General features: G+C 35.5%; 1 protein-coding gene across 6 annotated transcripts; it reads left to right on the plus strand.

Annotated features, from left to right (window-relative positions):
* Positions 1–1,957: 1,957 nt before the first annotated feature.
* On the plus strand, positions 1,958–12,963 carry LOC111389640 (protein translocase subunit SECA2, chloroplastic). Of its 6 annotated transcripts, none has more exons than XM_023014577.1 (34): positions 1,958–2,157; positions 2,250–2,384; positions 2,491–2,560; positions 2,741–2,805; positions 3,459–3,579; positions 3,840–3,931; positions 4,364–4,429; positions 4,564–4,628; positions 4,706–4,793; positions 5,079–5,144; positions 5,295–5,410; positions 5,679–5,769; positions 6,276–6,359; positions 6,450–6,542; positions 6,646–6,741; positions 6,843–6,928; positions 7,661–7,739; positions 7,825–7,938; positions 8,138–8,233; positions 8,317–8,380; positions 8,497–8,786; positions 9,069–9,124; positions 9,472–9,589; positions 9,807–9,887; positions 10,200–10,279; positions 10,467–10,521; positions 10,628–10,697; positions 10,776–10,969; positions 11,051–11,174; positions 11,374–11,448; positions 11,540–11,729; positions 11,995–12,103; positions 12,197–12,432; positions 12,588–12,963. In XM_023014577.1, exons 1-29 carry the CDS (start codon positions 1,978–1,980, stop codon positions 11,075–11,077), a joined length of 2,838 nt encoding a protein of 945 aa, XP_022870345.1. In that variant the 5' UTR covers positions 1,958–1,977; the 3' UTR covers positions 11,078–11,174; positions 11,374–11,448; positions 11,540–11,729; positions 11,995–12,103; positions 12,197–12,432; positions 12,588–12,963. The 6 variants fall into 6 exon arrangements, with proteins under 6 accessions (XP_022870345.1, XP_022870343.1, XP_022870342.1 ...); XM_023014575.1 differs by having other exon boundaries at positions 10,776–10,965; positions 11,540–11,733; positions 12,192–12,432; XM_023014574.1 differs by having other exon boundaries at positions 10,776–10,965; positions 12,192–12,432.
* Positions 12,964–18,725: the final 5,762 nt, after the last annotated feature.

Here is an 18,725-nt window from a genome sequence, read left to right on the forward strand (position 1 = left end):
AAATGCTAAAATATCCAGTTGGCAAATCTTTTAAAGAGCCATTTTTTCATGTTAAAAGTGAAAAACAAGTCTACATCTGAAGTTTTTTCCTTTAAAACGCTTACTTTTGACCTAAAAAACCCTTCACCGTCCCTTTCCCTTGCAAGGTCCCAACTCTCTAGTAAACTCATTCCGATTTCCACGATTAATGCTTTACTGTTCCAAGATTCAGTATGCCTTAATTTGAGGTTGCAGGACTAACAAGTGTTAACAAATTTCTTCTGCCTTTATCAGGTGTCCTTTGGAGTATGAACAAATTTTGAACCTGCAACTGTTGGGAGGACATCTGGTGTTTTGCGGGGTAGATAGAATCAATGAAGGCATTAAGCCCGTGTTTGGCCCCCATTACGGGGAAAATTTAATGTATAGAATAGTGTTTTTTGAAAAATGAGTGGTTGAAAAAGAAAGAAAAATTTTCGATTTACGTGTAATATTATTTTATGGAAAATTGGGTGGTTGAAAATAGGAGAGAGAAAAATAGAATGTAATGTAATGTAATGTAATGAAAATCAAACAAGGGCTAAGTGTCTATTTAACACTCATTAATGTATTTTATGATTTGTCACAGAATCATTTTTAATCATTCATTTACCTAATAAAATATTCTATACCGATATAAAAAAAAAAAAAATTCATACTTTTTAATCACACATTCTCCTAAGGATACTATTCAAAATTCAATTCTTTTTCCTAATTATTAACAATAAAAGATACTCTAAACTAATTACCATGTTATTGTTCAAGAATTTTCTACCACTATATCAAGGCCTTGTATGTATGAAATTTATTTTGTGAAGACTGATTTACAATAAATTTAAAAGATTGGAGATGTATTTTATTTATTTTTTTTTTAAAAAAAAGGCCAAGTTGAAAATTAATGGCTTGTTTGGTATCTGGGAGTTGTAAAGCACCGAAGAATATTTAAAAAGAAAATTAAAATTTTGTCTATTATTATAAACTCTCAAAACAACAACAACAACAACAACAACAACAACAACAACAACAACAACAATAATAATAATAATAACAACAACTCTTTCAAATTAGCTTTAAAAAAATGTTAAAAGAATTGAGCTAGACTAGCCGGTTAGACCAATTCAATTATTAGACCCCTAAATTAGCTTTGCTCAACTCGAAAATTTTCGATTATTAGGGGTCCGCTTGACAGAGCTAATATTTCTTGTAAACAAGTTTTAAGTTGACTTAAAGCTCTTTTTACTCAACAGAATATTTAAGGTTTGTTTGAGCCACATTATTTTCAAAAAAATATATTTTTCAACAGTGATTTGACATCATTTGAACCACATATTTTTCAATAAAATAGTATTACACGCAAATTTAAAACATTTCTTTATTTTTTAACCATATATTTTCCATTAATTTGACCTGAATAATACATATTTTTTTCTAAATTGTGGCTCAAATATGGGCTTAAAAAAAACATATCAAAATATTTTCAAAGTAACTTCTCAGAAGTAATTTTCGAATTTTTAAAACTTTTGTTTAAGGGACCCTAACTTCTTGATCTTTTACTTTTTTTGATTCAATACGCTTTCAGTCTTTCAAGCTTTGTTAAAAATTTTAGAACTTTAATAGATTACAGAATGGCCTTGTCCCCATTTATAACTCGCTATATGAAGTTTAAATTTGGAAAAAGTGTGGTTGGAGCTCCAAACTTTTCAATTAGTTGTAAACTGCATTCAAATTTTTGACTTGTTGCACCCATAGTCCCAGACTTCCATTTTATCGTACCTGGAGGATAAATGGATAGAATCGTTCAGGAGCAACGAAATGAGCGATTTAGGATTGTGGGTGCAAGAGGTTAAAGTATGGGTATAATATGCAACTAAGTGAAAAGTTGAGGGCCCCGTTTGCAATTTTTCCTTTAGAGCTCCGTTAAACCTCTGCTCGAAGTACCCAGCGGCAACGCGCGACAAAATGACCACCGCAACGTCTTCCTCCACCTTTCTCCTCCCAACTTCACAGTTCCACCACCGCCGTCAATGTACAACTCTACTATGCACCAAGTCCTTGACCTTCACTCCACTCGCTTTCCCTCCTCCCTCTCTCCTAATACACCGCCGTTTCACTCCTTCCCCCATCTCTGCTTCTCTCAAGGTACAGATTTTCTGCCTTATATTTTCCACTTCTTCCTTAATTTTAAATTAATGGAATTATTTTAATTATTTATTGGCGTTTCAATCATGAAGGAAAAAATTGGGGGCATTAAAAAGACATGGAGTGATATAAGTAGCTTGAACTACTGGGTGGTTAAAGACTATTACAGACTTGTTAAATCCGTTAATGCCCTTGAACCTAGACTTCAAAATCTCTCCGATGAACAGGTTTTTTGATAACTTATTCATTCTTATGGCTCTGTGGAGCTCCAGAGCTTTATTTGGAATGTGTTTTTAGTATATCTTTGATCATTTTGTATGGATATTATTGTAGCTAAAAGCACTGACAATGGAATTTCGGGTCAGATTAAACCGGGGAGAGACATTAGCTGATATTCAAGCTGGTGTGCAATTTACGTAATATCTATTTTTTGATGAGTTTTGGTTAAAGACAACATTTTTATTGTTGTTTTGTATAAAAGCTCAAATTTTATATAGCCTCTTATTGAGTTTTATTTGTTGATGGATTTTTTTTCACGGATTTCAAATTGTGATTTATTGTCTTTCATAATGTGCATATGCAGAGGCTTTTGCTCTTGTTCGTGAAGCTGCAAAAAGGAAGCTTGGAATGCGCCATTTCGATGTTCAGGTTGCATATCATGGGCTAAATATTTGTATGTAGTATGTATGCAATACTGTTGTTTGTAATGGAGGCAGATGAAAGAATATGACAGCATGTGTCAGATAATTATATCATGTGGTCTTGGTAAAACTGGCTGCTTGTTTAATTTTGGAGAAATTATAATATGGACATGCTCCCATTGTCGGAATTTAGACACACAAAGTACGCTTCGGAGTGGAGTGGGCATATGATGGTGGAACATGCTTGAAATGGGATGGGCTTATTGTTGCTATTCAGGATGAGGCAATAGCGCCTTCATAAGGTGTCTTTCGAACTAAGGACCAAACGAAGTGGGCCTGGGGTGCATTTCCGGGCCTTATTCTAAGTGATATAGGTTGGATAGTACCTCCCTAGTAGCTATAGCTTTTGGGTAAAGTAGTTACAATTCTCTGCATCACGTTTACTGTAATTACTTAAATCTCAATAGGTATTAACTACTGTGAACGCTCTTCTGGCCACTGTGAATTTCAATACGTGGATGGGGCAGTAGTGTGCTTTACTTTATTGAAAGTTCATTTCATAGTAATAAATGTGTGGTTTAAGTTTCTATCAGGCATGCACTGAATGTTTGTTTCTCAACCTTTAAACTTAAAATCTGTTCACAAACATTTTCTATACAGATTATTGGTGGAGCTGTGCTTCATGATGGTTCAATTGCGGAGATGAAAACTGGAGAAGGGAAAACCCTAGTATCCACTTTAGCTGCATATCTCAATGCCCTCAGTGGGGAGGGCGTTCATGGTATGTATTTCCTGCAGTCTCGACTTATCAAAAATTGTCTTGGGAACTGGCTTGTATGTATGAGTGATGATATACACATATAGGTTTTGAAGAATCAAATGTAATTAACTCAGACGTTTACGTTTATTGATCACTTGCTTGAAATGTGTCAAGACTACATGAATTAGGAGGAATACCATGTGCTGATATGTAATGGGGCCTGTTAAAGTTTTGTGTATTTTTTGCCCCAGAATTCTTAATACATTCCTTTTTTCTGACAGTGGTTACAGTTAATGATTACCTTGCTCAAAGAGATGCTGAATGGATGGGTCGTGTGCATCGTTTCCTAGGTCTCTCAGTTGGACTTATACAAGTAACTTTCTGCAAACCTTGTCTTTTTCTTTGGTTATCAATGTTCCAGTTTAAAAAAAGGGTTTCTTATCCGCAAGAAAGAAAAAGTTCTCTTTAGTTAAATGTTATGTAGCCAAAAACAGTTGCGCCAAAGTCTTTTGCAGGAAAAATTTATATTTTGTACATTTTTGGGGGGTTTGGGGAAAGCAAAGGTCATCCCTAGTGTCCAGCCAGTTGGACCAAATAGGAAAAGAATGATGTTTATTCATTAGAAGATAAATGACTATCAATAACTTTAGGAAATATTGGTAATATCTTAATGATTCGTTCTTTATATTCAGCCAAATTTCCATCCCTAAGAAAAAATGTTTAATCTTTTTCAAGATATATAATAATATTAAAAAAACTGACTACTGTATAAAAATTCTCCCTTATTATGTTGTTATGTACGTAGAGGGGGATGACGCCCAAGGAGAGAAGATCCAACTATGGATGTGACATAACCTATACTAATAATTCAGTAAGTATCAACTGTGTTTCGTGTCGTGTACGAACAAATTATTGCTGATTGTCTCTTTTTGTTGGCTTCTATTGGTCGAATGTTAGTTCACCTTCTTCCATTTTCATTTTTAACTTTTCTTCTTTCGGCCTTAGGAACTTGGTTTTGATTATTTACGAGATAATCTTGCTGGAAGCAATGAGCAACTTGTGATGAGATGGTAACCTGTTACACCTCATGCTCTTTGGTATATGTGGTCGTATATAGAGACTATCTAACAAGTTCCATTTAAAACAGGCCAAAGCCCTTCCATTTTGCAATAGTTGATGAAGTTGATTCTGTCCTCATAGATGAAGGACGAAATCCTTTGTTGATAAGCGGTGAGGTAATGTTGAATAACTACAAATAATCTGCATACACACAGCTTCTGTTAACTGATGGTTGACAGTGCCCTTATGCCCCCCCACACACACGCACACACCAAAAAAAAAAAAAAAAAAAAAAAAAAAAAAAGAAAAAAGGTAGAAGGCAAAAAATAAGAAAAATTACACTGAGACATTTGCCTGTAATTTTTGTGTAAATCCTGGTAATCCATATAGGTTCTTTTCTTTTTTTCTTTTTTCTTTTTCTTTTTTTTGGTTCCACTTCCACTTAAACTTTTTTATTCCAGGCAAGTAAAGATGCTGCAAGATATCCAGTTGCTGCTAAAGTTGCTGAACTGCTCATACGAGGACTTGTAAGTCCCGATTTCTTGCTTATTTTTACGTCAACGATGCTCTAGTTTTCCTTAACCATGTTGCAAAATTGAAATAGAAGTCAAAAGTCTTCCTTAACCATGTTGCAAAATTGTAATAAAAGTCTTTTTGACTTTCATTTCTATTTACAGCATTACAACGTGGAGCTTAAGGATAATTCTGTGGAACTTACAGAGGAAGGAATAGTGCTAGCTGAGATGGCTCTTGAAACAAATGATCTATGGGATGAGAATGATCCTTGGGCTAGGTGAATATGAATTATATTTCTTAACTTTTGTGTGGTCTTATCTTTTGAATTATGTTATGAATTTTTCTTCTTCCTTGGACACTATCATAATTGTAATGCTTGTGCATACGACCCTTTTATTATATAAATTCTTTCAATTCATTGAACCCAGTCCATAAAATCGTCCATAAAATCATCAAGATATTTTTTTGCGCTGCTTCAGTGTACATTTCTGATCTTGTGTTTCATAACATCTTTGAAATTTTTTATATATTTTTTGTGACTGCAGATTTGTTTTGAATGCATTGAAAGCCAAAGAGTTCTACAGGCGTGATGTCCAATACATAGTCCGAAATGGGAAGGCTCTGATAATAAACGAGGTATGGGGCGACTAATAGTATCTCATTCAGTTATTTCTTGGATTTGTTTGTCATTTTATGGCTCCTAAAAGATGTTCCTGATCTAATAACAGCCCCCCTTGCGGATCTATTTATATTGTTACAAAAAGGAAAATCTAGAAAAAAGGAAAATCAGCTGGGTTAATGCGAGTTCTGAATACCCTTAATATAGGGGAAGCTCACAAAATGTAGAAGTATTAACTTAGTAATGTCTACTTTCTTGATAAAATGTATATATTGTGAAGAGCTGCCAATAATTTGTTGACGCAGGAATATTGTGATAATTAAAATGTGCATTTGTCTGCTTATTTTTGTTGATTTACTTCAGGCTTCCTTTTAGCCTCTGGTAGAACAAACGTATAATTGATTCTGTTGCTAATCAATTGCTTGATTACTGTTGGAACATTATCTGCACACTCACAATCATATAGAATATCTGTTCATGTCCTTTTGCTGTATAAGTAATATTTTCAGTTTTTCTTTTGTAGTTGACGGGTAGAGTAGAAGAAAAAAGGCGGTGGTCTGAGGGCATCCATCAGGCTGTAGAGGCTAAAGAAGGCCTGAAAATTCAGGTTTAACAATTGCTTTCCGAGAGTTGTCTGTTGTGATCTCATTTTAAATCACCCATTTTATTAATCTTGCAAGTTTGTTGAATTTGTTAGGCTGATTCAGTTGTTGTGGCCCAAATCACTTACCAATCGCTATTCAAACTATACCCGAAGCTTTCAGGGATGACCGGGACTGCAAAAACTGAGGTATAGGCATCTTCGTGAATGCAAATGGATTTTCAGAAAAAGAGAGGTTTCTTATTCATTTAAAAAAAAAAATAAATAAATAAAAATTTGTTCATTACTGTAGGAGAAGGAATTCTTGAAAATGTTTCAAATGCCAGTTATTGAAGTACCCACAAATCTGCCAAATATTCGTAAAGATTTACCCATTCAAGCTTTTGCGGTAAGACTCTAACTACTAAACATCTTTTCCACGATCTTCTCTATGTTTTTCTAGAGGACCATCATTGCTTTGATTGTGTTTCAAATTTTATTTGTTCTTAGACTGCTCGAGGAAAATGGCAACATGTTCGTGGAGAAGTTGAGTCCATGTTTAGGTTTGGTCGTCCTGTTTTAGTTGGGACAACCAGGTACTTTCTGTCTCATTTTCCTTTGAAGTTGATTCCCGTGCCTTGTGGGATGATTTGGAGTATTTGTAGGTGAACTGATGGGTTGCTATGTATTTGTGATCTACCATTTCCTTTCTTATGCATGTATACTACATAATAAGGATGACCACAAACAATTTGTCTAGAGTTGAGTTGTTTGAAGCATAACCGAGTATCAGTCCCAAAGACAGAACATAGAATGCTAGTATTTATTGTTAAAGGTAGCATTTCTGAACAGCAATGGATATAGCTACAGATATGATGTTCGCTCCATAGAAATTCCTTGTTCTCAGATATTAGATGAAGGATATAGATAATCTAGGTTAAATAACAACACAACAAATGGTAAACATTTTGGAAGAAGTAGCCCGTCCATGTGCAAATGACAGCAGAAAAATTTAAGAAGCTTCAGCATGGCAGTGGCATCCTCAAGTATTTGGGTTGGCATTCAATTCCTCCATATAAGATAACTTAGACATAAGTAAGATAAGTTAGACATGAGTTGTTTGATATGTTCCTGTCTTTTCTAAATGTTTCTGCTAAATGGATCTCATCTGAGGAGCTCATAATTTATTTTCTGTTGGCATTGGAGCCCTTTTTATAAGCAGTGTATATGTTTATGTAATATCTCTTCTTCCTATTCGAGAACTTTCTATTATTTGTCTTTTGAGCAACCTGATGTCAGCAGGTCATATTTTAGTTTCATTGATGCAGTGTCGAAAATTCTGAACTTCTATCAGCTTTGCTGAGGGAAAGGAAAATTCCCCACAATGTCCTCAATGCACGCCCCAAGGTTTAGTAGGGCATCGTCTTGTGATCCTTACTTGAACACTGGATATGTAGTTTGTTCTGAATCTCGTTTTGCATATCTTACACAGTATGCAGCAAGAGAAGCTGAAATTGTTGCCCAGGCAGGAAGAAAACATGCAATCACCATATCAACAAATATGGCTGGCAGGGGGACTGACATAATCTTAGGGGGAAATCCAAAGGTAGATCTACTCTCTAGGCGTTCTTATTTAGAGTAACTTAAATATGGTGTTGCATTTTTTACTTGAGAGACGAAATTAATTATCTTTCATTTTATATCTCCTTGAATTTTGGCATCCTTGACAGTTTATTGTAATACCTACAAGCATCATGATATTCTTATCCAACAATTACGAGTCATATAATGATGCTGTTTCTCAGATGCTTGCTAAAGAAGTCTTGGAGGAAAGCTTGCTCACATCTCTGACCCAGAAAGTTCCCAATGTTGAAATTGATGGAGCCCCAACTTCGGAAAAGGCAATTATTGATTTTACCATGAAGAAGTGAAGGAAATGACTTTTTCTTCAATACTCCTAAAACACTTCTTTGCCCCCATGTAGGTGTTATCTAAGGTGAAAGTCGGACCATCATCACAAGCTTTGCTAGCTAAGACTGCTCTGATAGGTTAGTGTCATCACTCATTGGATTTAAATATCAATTTTATTAGGCATACTCATTATTAATCTTTGTTTGATCTAAAATAATTAGCAAAAAATATTTTTTTTGAATGTGAACCGCAGCTAAATATGTATGCAAAAGTGAGGGTAAGAGGTGGACATTAGAGGAGGCAAGAAGTATAATTTCTGAGTCTGTTGAGATGAGCCAGTCAACAGACTTGAAGGAAATACAAAGACTTGTTGATGAACAGGCAGAAATGTACCCTCTTGGTCCATCAATAGCTCTTACATATCTATCAGTTCTGAAAGAGTGTGAATTTCACTGTTTCAACGAAGGATTAGAAGTGAAAAAGCTTGGTGGTCTTCATGTCATTGGGACATCTTTACACGAGTCCAGGAGAATTGATAACCAGGTTAGTCATTAAAACTGGGAGTTTACGGGAGAAAGAAATTCTTAAAGGAAAAATTATTTGGATTTAGACAGGATTTCACAGTGATGCACTTTCTTTAACACGACCATGCTATTATATTACGTTTATGTGCTTGTTAATTCCATATCTTGGACCATTTACTGTTTATAATCTCTTTCTCTCCATCAATGGATTTTTAAGCTTTTCGTCTCAAGCTACTTTCATTGTTTCTGTATATCAATCATTTGCATGATCCTAATTAGGAAATTACATGCTTCTTTGTAGCTACGTGGCAGAGCAGGCAGGCAAGGGGATCCTGGATCAACAAGGTTTATGGTGAGGTAAAATGCTAAACGTAAAAATTTTAAGTTCATGACTTTAAAATGTCTGTTAAATTAGAAAATTAAGAATCGTTTTTAGCTAACATAGTCACATATGGGAAATTTAGCAATTGCCAAACCTGGATTCTGAAGATATACAAGACTCTTAAATACTTCAGCAATTTGTTTGACTATGATGTGGAAGAAGATATTTGCAATAATTAGGATTGTAAAATCCCTTTTTCGAGTCCCGGGGTCACCAAATTTGCTAGAGATTAGCATGCATCTCCATGTGCCCTGTCCATGTTTTTGGACGTCTCGTCATTGATATATAATACCATAACCAATACTGACCTGTACTGGAACAGCTTGCAAGATGAGATGTTTCAGAAGTTCAATTTTGACACTGAGTGGGCAGTAAAACTTATATCAAGAATCACAAATGACGAGGATATCCCAATTGAGGGTGATGCAATTGTGAAACAGGTATAATTCGGTGGCATCAGATATATTCCTGTTCATTTCCTTCTGTCTCTCTCTTTCTTCCCATTCACTGTCTGGCGAATTTTTTTCTTTTCATTTCTTTCTTTCTTTTGAATCACATATACATATATTGACATGCGTATAAATTTCACCAATGTTTTCTTCTATTATTCCCGCATATGTTATATTTTTTACTGTGAAAAAACGATTTTCCTTTCAGCTTTTGTCCCTACAAATTAATGCTGAAAAGTACTTCTTTGGCATACGGAAGAGTCTAGTAGAATTTGATGAAGTTTTAGAGGTACGTTCTGGACTTCTTGCACATGAGAGTCTTATTCACTTCACCGTGTTATTTAGTTTTAAAGCATTATTTGACTTTTTTCTCAGATATCGTAGTCTTCCATATTCTTACCTGTCTGGTTTTAAGCAATTCCGATATTATTGTCAACATGTAGTGATAACCTAAAAGTGAGATAACTATGTTAGCGAGCCTATTCAATTTCAGAGATCCAATTACCACCCAAATAGCTTTGTCTTCATATCAAATTGTGATCTTCGTTTTTTGAGCATATTTTGGCTGAATGTAGATTTGAGAATATATTGTACCTTACAGGTGCAAAGAAAGCATGTCTATGATCTTCGCCAATTGATATTAACAGGTGATTCTGAAAGTTGTTCACAGCACATTTTCCAGTGAGTACCATTTCCTTGATTTTCCAGAAACCATCTTGGTCCCCAACTTTTCTTTCTTTGTCATGCTCAAAATTGTATTGTCCCATTTTCAATGAACCAACCCAGTATAAATAGCTCTTCAAAAATTGCAGTATGATTACAAAAAAGGCATAACACTGCCAATCTGATGTTTTCTGATTCTTCCTAGGTACATGCAAGCAGTGGCAGATGAAATTGTTTTCAAGAATGTTGATCCAACAAAGGTAATGAAACTCTGTAGAATGCATTTATTAATACATTGCTTCGTTGCGCAATTCCTTTTTTTCTACGCTTTGAATCTTTTCCAGCTGATTCTTTTGAATCTTATAGCATCCAAGCAGCTGGAGTTTGAGCAAGCTGTTGAAGGAATTTAATGTCATTTCAGAGAAAATATTGAATGGTGTGCTTGATTCTCGTATCATTGGCTAGTTTCTCGTCTTCTTTAAATATTTATTCTTACGTAGAGGAATACTTTTAGACTCATTCTCAGGGGTTACTCAGGAAGCCTTGCTGCAATCACTTTCTCAACTTCATGAGTCATATTCTGTGAATATAAATGACTTTCACCTTCCTAATTTGCCTTTACCACCAAATTCATTTCGCGGTATCCGTATGAAGAGCTCATCATTGAAACGCTGGCTAGCCATAATATCTGATGATTCCACAAAGTGCGTATGTATTTTTATTTTTATTTTTTCATGTCCTATGTTTCAAATTTTGATTATTGTTTTTTCTTTGGATACTTGCTATTAGAGATGGAAAGTACAGATCGACCGTTAATCTTCTTCGCAAGTACCTTGGAGATTTTTTAATTGCTTCATATTTAGACGTGATTCAAGAATCAGGGTATGATGTTGCATATGTGAAGGAAATAGAGGTATAAACACACTTCTCAATTTCAAGCCATTGAATTCGTGTTGGACAAATATTAATATTCTCGTCTAGGAAAGAGGCATGGATAAATTCTTTCAATATGATTCCTTATTGGCAGGATTACATTCCTTCTTTTGAATCTTCTGTTGGCTCTACAATGTATTTGGTTCTTTTCCACAAATTAATTTCTGCATTGTATACAGAGGGCAGTTCTTGTGAAGACCCTGGATTGCTTCTGGAGGGATCACCTTGTAAACATGAACAGGCTTAGCTCAGCTGTATACTCTACTTTTTTGCTACTCATAATATGCTTCCCTGTAAGAAAAATTACAAATGTACATTTGTATCCTTATTCTTTTCTCTTTTTAGGTAAATGTGAGGAGCTTTGGGCATAGAAACCCTCTTGAGGAATATAAAATTGATGGTTGTCGATTTTTCATATCAATGCTTAGTGCAATAAGGAGGGTAACTGTGGAATCACTCTTGCGGTATTGGTCATCTCCAATGGAGTCTCAAGAATTGTATTTATCATAGAAGAATATTGGTTTCTCTTGCAAATGTAGGTGAAGTTCGATTCTCAATTTCTAGTACCTTATTTCTTTTAATTTTGAATTTATAGATGCCTATTCTCTCTCATGTCATTGGTTGATTGTTTTTCTATATCTTCATCCCCACCATAAATGATCAACTTTTTTGATTGAATAAACTTTCTAAGATATTGTTTTCGCTCCTTTTGTATGAACATATTTATCCTTTCCATATCATCTCTGTATTCATTCTCGAATAGCAGACTACATAGCAGTAATAAACCTTTTTGGTTGCAGATATGCATAGTAATGGTTTTCAAAATACGTTTATTTTCCAAGATGCGGTGAAGTTGATTCATTTGCACAGAAATATATGTTCACTACATTGCAGAAAAAGGGAATCAAGGTAAGATATTGATCATATAATTCCTGTTCATGTCATAACTTGAATACATTTTATGGCTTTATATTTAATGCGGACGATTTTTTGGCGGATTAGTTTGAACAATGACACGTTACAGAACTGCGTGACGTAAGTCAGCAAGATATTAGTCGAGATTGTTTTCCCATTAACAGAGAAATTAGATGAAATTTTTCAGCTCTGCAGGGGGCTGTGTAGAGATGAGATGTAGATCTGCAGTTCTGAAAGTAAACTAGTTCAACACAGAAAGCAAGGATTTTATTGCTGAAGGCGAGAAATGAGAAGATTAGGAAAAGCCTCTGCTCGAAGGCAAGGTACGTAGAACAGACAATACACTCGCCCTGATGGCTTTCCAGTTACCTTCTCCACTATCTCGGACTGTTGTCAAAGAACATGAACACATTCTCTTAATGAAGATGGCATGTTAAAAAGACATTTAGAGGTGCATAAAAGTTATATATGGCTGCAGGAACTCAATCGACATCTGGTGGAGCCCTGTGCTGAATAAGTAGAAGTTAAACTCGCCAATCCTCGACTACGAATAATGGCAATCCTCGACTACGGATAATGGCAAACAACATTCTTGAGATGGCAAGTCGTACAAATGGCACAAGTTCAGAGTTTTGTGCAAAAATGCCCAGTAAAATGTAGAAATGGTGAAGATGCTTGGCAGCATACAGAACAGATTTATACTCTCAGGCTTATGATTGTATTATTTATTGTTATACAAACTTATTATGTGACATTTATATAAATTATTAGTCATAGTTAGACGTAAGTAAGTTATTTCGAAATCTTTTATAAGTGTTGCAAAAATATTATTTGAAGATGATGCGTCATATAAATACTAGTTACATAAATTCAAACGTTATTTTAAATGTGTTGGAAAACGCATAATCAATTTAGAATTAATATTAATAACAGTGTGGATGTGAATATTGATTAATAATTTTAATTCATTTATAATGAATATAATTTAATGTATAATTAAGCTTTTCAAATGCATATTGGTGATACTTCTTCTTCTTCTTATTATTATTATTTGCATTTAAATATTACTGAGATCTGAATTGTGGAGAAGACCATCAATTGCGACTGAGTAAATGCAAAATAGCATTTCTAGCAAAGAGTATGGGCAACACGAACAAAAATGCACTTTGAACGATACATTCTATCAAACTGAACTATTCAATTCAATAGAAAGAACTCCCGCATTTGTTGAGATATGGGATAATTAAAGATAACGTGGATGCTAGTTTGATATGTTGCTTATGAAGTTAACATCTAATTGCTCGTGATGAAGGGACACACTAGACGTATAAGAATATCAAAAAATGCACGTTAAATAATTTTTTTTTTTTTTTTTTTTTTTTTTTTTTTTTTTTTTTAAAAAAAAAAAAAAAAAATATACGTTATTTAAAACTTAAAAAATGGGAGGTTCATATAATTTTTCAAAAAGAATAAGATTTCTCTGAAATTGTATCAAACCTCAAGGGAGATACGAATTATTCAAACCTTGAAATTAGGAATGTTTATGTAATGTTTTAAAGAGAGGGGATATCTCTGAAGTTATAATAAATCTCAGCAAAACCACTATAATTTGTCCAAAAAAATAATATGCATACCAATTATCTAATTTTATTGAGTACTAGATCGGAACGTTGTACATATATACATGCAATGTGATTAAGCCTGTTTTATAATTTTAAGGATTGATCTGAGTGTACAGGCTATGAACTTACAGAGCTCTTACGGACTACTCCCATAGAGTTCGGACTCACTTGGGCCCCTGTGTAATAAACTATGACAAAAAAAAAATTGTCGATCCTATCCATTATGAGTACTTGTAGGAGGTCTGTAAAATGGAGATCCTGTACTCCCAACATGGTTGTAATTTTGAATTACTTGTTGTATAACCATCAATAGTTACTTTGTACAAGCAACTTTGCAGCGGGGTAAGTTTCATGATGACTAATTTGTGGTGTATAGTTAGGATGGTCTCGAGTTTATATCAAAATCCAACTTCTTTATGTATTCTATAAAGTATTAAATTTTAAAGGTAAATTCTAAAATGATTCCTTATTAATCTTTTTGTTCATTTCATTTAATTAAATCCCGTAGGACATTATATCAAAATCATTTTTTATGATATATACAAAATTAATAAAATATAATTTGTTAAAATATAATGTGTTGCAAATGAATCGACTCATGCTATAAAAAGTAAATTTAAAAAAAAAAAAGATTTAAGTCTATGTTTTAGGTGTATTTTTGGTAACATACAAATAGTAATGAAAGCAAGTACATGATCCTGCATGGAGCTCAACTTGCCTTTTCATTCTTAATCATCTTTGCTAAATTACTCTAAAATACGCATTTGTTCATTTGTTGGTTATCAATTATCATACACAAGAAAGTTGATGTCAAACCGTAATTGATTATAAACAAAGAATTATGAAATTCAACAATGAAAAATTTTGCCTTAAAAAGTTTCTCCACCAACCTTTCGATGAAACAACTTAAAAATGACTTTTTATGACTCAAGAAAAAATCGTTATATATATATATATATATATAACGAGAAATTTTTCCTTAAAAAGTTTCTCCACCAACCTTTTGATGAAACAACTTAAAAATGACTTTTCGTGTATATATATATATATAAAAGAAATGCTACTATATATATAATATGTATTCAAAAAGGTGTATTCCTACTAAATATATAAATAAAATTAGAGTTACCTATTTGTTCAACGGATAAAATTACTATTTGGTCACTGGGTAAATTTCGAAATGAGAAGTGTTACTGCAATGTGAGTCGAATCAAGAGATTTTTATGAAATTTAATTTTTAGCCTAATTTAAATTCTCTCAATTTATAACTCCCATTTTTAGTGAATAGTAACATATTATTTATTTATGTACCAACTAATTACAACAAAAATAAAAAAGAAAAACTATGTACAGAACTTACATAATAACAGAGAATCTTGGGTTCAAAAAAATAAACAGAAATAACAGAAAAAGACACATAAATGTATGATTTATACTATTCATTAACTTAATTACCAAGTATTTGCCTTTTAAACTAAATAGACTTCAGACCCTTAAACCAAATTTTAATACTAATTTAACCAATAGATCCATTCTGAAGTCAGATGTATGAATCCCAATGCAACATTTTGATTAAGATGATTTGTCAAATGATTTTTATAATAATTGAAATTAAAACTGTGACAAAGACCAGAAAACAAATCTATGTACATGCACCCTAGACTACATTTCCTGTAACACACATCCTGAAAATATGAATTAATGCCTTGAGAGTTACAACATTTGTCAGCATTAACATGTGGCTTGCAGGTTTACATTAATTTGAAGTGAATTATTATTGCATATATATAAACACACATACATATAATTTAATCTTGGTGCATGAATGTTACCACATTAATAATTTTTACTTTCATGATCTCATATGCTTCTAATTTATCTGATGCAAAATAATAACTTTCTTTTACTATAGATAGCAAACGTGATTAAAAAAAAAAAAAAAAATTGGGAGGGGGGGGTCGATGGTTGAGAGATCTTTAATCCTTTTACATAAAAGATCCTTAAATTTATAGCTCAAACAAGCAAATCGTATTTCACTTTTGACATTCTCAAATAACTTATCGTTTCATAGATAGTTCAATTACTCAGGATCATTGTTTTCATATTTTAATGATACAAGGTCTTTATCAATAAGAGATTAAGACGAGATTATAATGCTTTTACTAGGATTAATACAAGATCATATTTTCCAAATTCGGATCAGTATTTTTGGTGGGTAATGTGTTGTCATCAATAATTTTTCGAAGCTGATAGCATCTTTTTAGTGGTTATTGATACTTTTTAGAGGGATTTTTATTCATAAAATTTCGACCTCATCGCTGAGTTAAACATCGTCCAGTTATACTAATTAGTAATTAACACAGCTGGTTGATAAAATTAGTGTGTCAGGATCATAATAAATCAATAAAACAAGCATTATGCTGCCTCCAAAATCTAGGAAATTAGTTAAGAGCTAATCATATATGGCAGAGACATAATAAAATCTAGAAATAATCTTTCTAGATTATATTAACACAAAACCTTAATTTTTTTTAAAATTTTTTTTCCCAAAGAATATTAAAAAATAGATAAGTTTTTTCGAGCTTAGAAAAAAAATTATCTGTGTTGTGTGTTGTCACACCCGTCCTACCCACCTGGGCCAGTGGCCCACTCATCCTGATCCACGTGGCATTCCTGTCGAGGTGACCCACATTGCCGAGGTGGGTTATATCCGAACTGCTTCTAACCAAGGCCCATGGCCCGAGGCGTGGAACTTTTGGTTGTAGCTGAGGTCCTCGAAAGGACGAAGTCCCGAAGTTGATGCGCGAGCCTCAACCACAAGGAAACATCCTCCATGGTCACTTCTCCCAAGAGATCGCCTGCACAGATCTTATTCGAATGATTGATGGAATGTCTGTCATAAGCATAAAGGTCAAGTCTTGTCACTAGCATGGAGGCCCTGCACAAGCAATAAATGCGCCGTAAGCTAGCAAGTCAAATCCCATGCCTAAGAACAGACGTTTAAAACTAAGGAGATGAGGCCACGTGCCACTTCATCCAAGGGCCCCCATTCCATATGTATCACTATAAATGCCCCCATTGTATAATGTCAAAGGGCTAATGCAAGAATCAATACAAAAGACTACATTTACTCAACTCTCTCAGTTACTTGCAATATATAAATAGAATTTATACACTTTCACATATATATCTACGAGCACCGGTTGGTAATTATTGTACAATCGGATCACGAACAACCCGTCGGATCCCGAACGTCACCGTCCCGCGTCGTCGGGCTACTCCCACGCCCCTTTGAACCGCTCGTTTTAGACCGTCCACGTGTCTTAGCGTGTTGGACATTCGCCCACGCAAGCGCGGGTGGGACCGGCATCTGTTGGCTCACTTTTTGGGGTCAACAGATTGACGCCGTCTGTGGGAAACCATACCATAACCACGAGCAACCTTGTGGTAAAAGCTTACTGAAAAACATTTGGGTAACCCCCCTTGAAAAAGGATTTGTTCTTGAAAAAGAACAGGAGGAATCCCTATCACTTAGAGAAATCTAAGTTTGATAAAAGGAAAATGAGTTCTAACGAAGATACTCCCCCAAGGAGGGTAAGAGAAAGTATGAATGTGCCTCCCCAGCCTGTTGCCCCAGCAGCTCGGCTGAGGCTCCACCACCACCAAAGGAGAGGTGGGATGCGTGCGACAGCACGACTATCAAGAGAAATGGCTACCATGACAGCCAACATGAGGGATATAGCCAACCAAAACTTAGCCATGAGGGAGCTCATGGCCCAGATGCAAGGCCAAGGAGGTTTCCCCATTCCTCCATATGCCCCCCATGGGCACTATCAGCAAGAGGATGAGGTCCAAAGTCATAGGGCTGCCTCGCCAGACTATGGCCGAGGTGAAAGTCCATTCGAGATGGAAGTGGGAGTTGACATTTCCTCCAATTATGCATCTGGCCAGCCCTCCGAGGTCCAAACGAGCCATGATAACTTTCCACCTCCATATGAGCAAGACCCAAGACAAAGGAGAGCAGGAAGTGTTTTTGACAGAATCAGCCCCGCCGAACTAAGACCCAGTCAACAGCAGGCTCAGCAGCATCGGACGAGGCCACAGCCTCCACCTCCGATGCCCCAGCAGCCGGAGAGAAGGCATGAAAATGCCCCCCGCGCTGTCCCGCCTAGAAGTAGGCCACAAAGGAGGGAGGAAGAGGCTAGGAACCGGCCCGGACCCTCTCACCAACAACCGAGGTACGAGGCCGAAGACTGCGATTATGATGAGCAACAGAGGTCTTGTGACTTGGACGATGATGATGAGAACCTCCCATTCTCAAGAGAACTGAGAAATGCCCAGGTCCCGAGCCACTATGTCATGCCAAAAATACCAAAGTATGATGGGAGAGGTGACCCAGAAAAGCACCTCAACGCTTACAAAACTCACATGAGCCTGAGGGGCGCCACCCCAGCTGTGAAGTGCAGAGCATTCTATTTAACCCTCAGTGGAGCGGCTGAAATCTGGTATAGTAGGCTACCATCTGGGAGCATCCGAAGCTGGCCCGAGTTCAAAACTACCTTCTTGAAGAGGTTCACAGTGAGCAAGGAAGGGGAGGCCCCCATTCAGCGTCTTCAAGACATGAGACAGGCGCATGGCGAGTCCTTGAAAAGCTTCCTATCCCGCTTCACCGACGAGATGACCTACTGTGTACAAGTCACCGACAGAGAGGCACTATCTGCATTGAGAGGAGGATTGAACATGAACACCCTATTTTGGAGGGATGTGCAGAATCAAGACCCAACCACATATGACGCCCTACTAGAGATGATGAGAAGGGAGATAATCAATGAAAAATTGATTGAGCATAGGAACAGGGCGAGCAGGGGCCTCCCACCTCCTCAAAGACAGCGAGGTAGGGGACCGACCTCCCACCTCATGGACTACCAGATGAACCGATCTGGAAATGAGAACTCCGGCCAAGCTCTGGCCACTACAACTCTGAACACGGTGCC

Source organism: Olea europaea, unplaced genomic scaffold (genome assembly GCF_002742605.1).
Source record: "Olea europaea var. sylvestris unplaced genomic scaffold, O_europaea_v1 scaffold604, whole genome shotgun sequence".
Lineage (NCBI taxonomy): Eukaryota > Viridiplantae > Streptophyta > Magnoliopsida > Lamiales > Oleaceae > Olea > Olea europaea.

Coding starts and splice junctions, on each gene's coding strand:
- LOC111389640 (XM_023014575.1), top strand. CDS start 1,978: ATGACCACCGCAACGTCTTCCTCCACCTTTCTCCTCCCAACTTCACAG. Junction 4,794..5,078: donor CTTTGTTGATAAGCGGTGAG/GTAATGTTGAAT, acceptor TTTTTATTCCAG/GCAAGTAAAGATGCTGCAAG. Junction 6,742..6,842: donor TACCCATTCAAGCTTTTGCG/GTAAGACTCTAA, acceptor ATTTGTTCTTAG/ACTGCTCGAGGAAAATGGCA.